At 25.7% G+C, this 2,156-nt stretch overlaps 1 protein-coding gene across 1 annotated transcript; it reads left to right on the top strand.

Moving 5' to 3' along the window:
• Positions 1 to 580: 580 nt before the first annotated feature.
• On the top strand, positions 581 to 2,021 carry LOC115245693 (the record flags this gene model as incomplete). Its single annotated transcript, XM_029824123.1, has 2 exons — positions 581 to 829; positions 1,857 to 2,021. Coding segments are annotated over 2 exons (381 nt in total), but the record flags the coding sequence as incomplete, so codon positions are not given.
• Between the last annotated feature and the right edge of the window lie 135 nt (positions 2,022 to 2,156).

Here is a 2,156-nt window from a genome sequence, read left to right as displayed (position 1 = left end):
TATATAAAAGACATGAAGTTTGCACAATAAATTTTAATTATTTTTAAAAATTTACAGAAAATATGCTACAATAAATTCTTTCTTTGATATAATTTCTGGTAAATTATTTGATAAAAGTTGTTTAGCTTTATTCTCTTATTTAATAGCGTCAAACATTCTCTATTTATAACTATAAGTTACATCAACTTAAAATATACAAAATATATCTCTTCTAATAAAATGCGATATTAGTTTATAAATATGTGTTTCTAGGATATAAAATAATTATTGAATGACTTATTTTAATTTAGGCAAAATTATTTTGCTACCAGAATGTCAATCAAGGAGGAAATAATAGCTGAAAAAAACAATATAATAATTAATTGAATTAATTGATATTAATTAATTAAATCTAGTATGAATTTTTTTAGTAAAATAGTAATAAAATTAAGGAAATAATAATGGACAGTAATTAAATTGTGAGATAATTGGAGTAAATTACTAGAGAATCATAATTTGGAGGATAAAATAATATAGAATAATAAAATAGATTGTAATTAGGATAAATTATTCTAAGAAAATAAAGAAGAACAAAATATAGGGACACAATCAGAGATATCTAATTGCAACTTTCAGACATTTAAAAATCGGTAGCTATCCAATAATAACAACAAACAATGGAATATTCCTAACGAGTGAATATACCAAACAGGATGATAGTATCATAGTTACTACTACCACAACATATCAACCAAAGAATGCAACCATTGTTCCGGTTTATGGACCACAATCTGGAGATTGGTTTGTGGCAGCTTATATGCCTTATTGGGACGAGAGAGTACAACAGCAGGTACATGATTTTGTCTGTTTAATGATGTAGGTAATTATAACTATTATTATCTTTATTATAAATATTATTTTAATATAAGGAACATACTTATCAAATAACAGTAATCTCTTTAAACTTATATATTAAGAAAATTACATAAAAATACAAAATATACATTTGGGCTTTTGTATTCTTTACTCTCATTGAAATTGAGCAGCTCTTCGATGTTTTTTTAAATTTTTGTCAAAAGACATAATAAACATAAATTACTGTATACATTAATTGATGAACTCAATACAGTAAAATCTGAATAAGCTTTCTTTGGATAACTATTATTTTTCTCATCCTATTTCTAATATTTGTTTTGCATTATTTTTATTTGTTTGTATTTTTCCCAACACTGATGTCATGCTATCTCCATGTTGTAATAGGCAGAATGAGGTAGAACACATGATTGCATAGACATCACACTTGCTAATCTGATATGCTTGAGCATAGGTTATATAAGGTTCATAGTTTTACAAAAAAATATTAGCAGTAAGCAAATAAAAAATGTTGATTTGCTTACAGCTAATATTTTGGCTTCAGTCTTTGCATGAAATGGAAGTATTCTCTCTTTGAAAAGAAAAAGAAAAAAGAACAAGTGTACGACAATTAGGCAATTTCGCTACAATAGCGGAAGTGCTGAGTAATAATTCTTTTTCGATAATTTTCACTCATTCTGTCTCATATTGCCAAAGTTATTCGAATTTTAATGTAATATGACAGAACAAAAAGAGAAATTAAGTGGTTAGAAAATATGATTGCGGAAGATATAAGGAAACTAGTCTTGAAGGATATATAAAAGTTCAACTGTAATAAATTAGATTATAATTGGATAGTGAATAACATAGTAAAATAGTAAATTAAAGTAAGCGGTAGTAAGTTGTAAATTAATTTTAAATTAAATACTCAACAATTAGAGTTTTTGGAACCAATATTATTCAATATTTTACATAATTCCTCCATTTGTGTGACCTATTTATTTTTCTTGCCACTTGTATCTCAGGGATTTGGACACAAATGTCGATACAGCATAGGCACAGTAGCATTGTGGTCACAAATAGATAATATCGAGAATATTTCCATTGGTTGCCAAAGGACATTGCAAACAAGCACAACGACAACATACTACAAGTAAGATTGTTACTATTCATGAGAAAACAAAGTATTTAACGAAATATAATAACGTATATTTAATTATATATATATAATACTTTATATAACACACACACATATACCAGAAATACATACCTATTTTTATTTACTTATATACACATATGGTTACATGAAATTTATTATTTAAATT

Source organism: Formica exsecta, unplaced genomic scaffold (assembly GCF_003651465.1).
Source record: "Formica exsecta isolate Colony F162 unplaced genomic scaffold, ASM365146v1 C16457318, whole genome shotgun sequence".
Taxonomy (NCBI): domain Eukaryota; kingdom Metazoa; phylum Arthropoda; class Insecta; order Hymenoptera; family Formicidae; genus Formica; species Formica exsecta.
The sequence above is the reverse complement of the archived record's forward strand: the minus strand, read 5'-3'. Positions and strand labels throughout refer to the sequence as shown.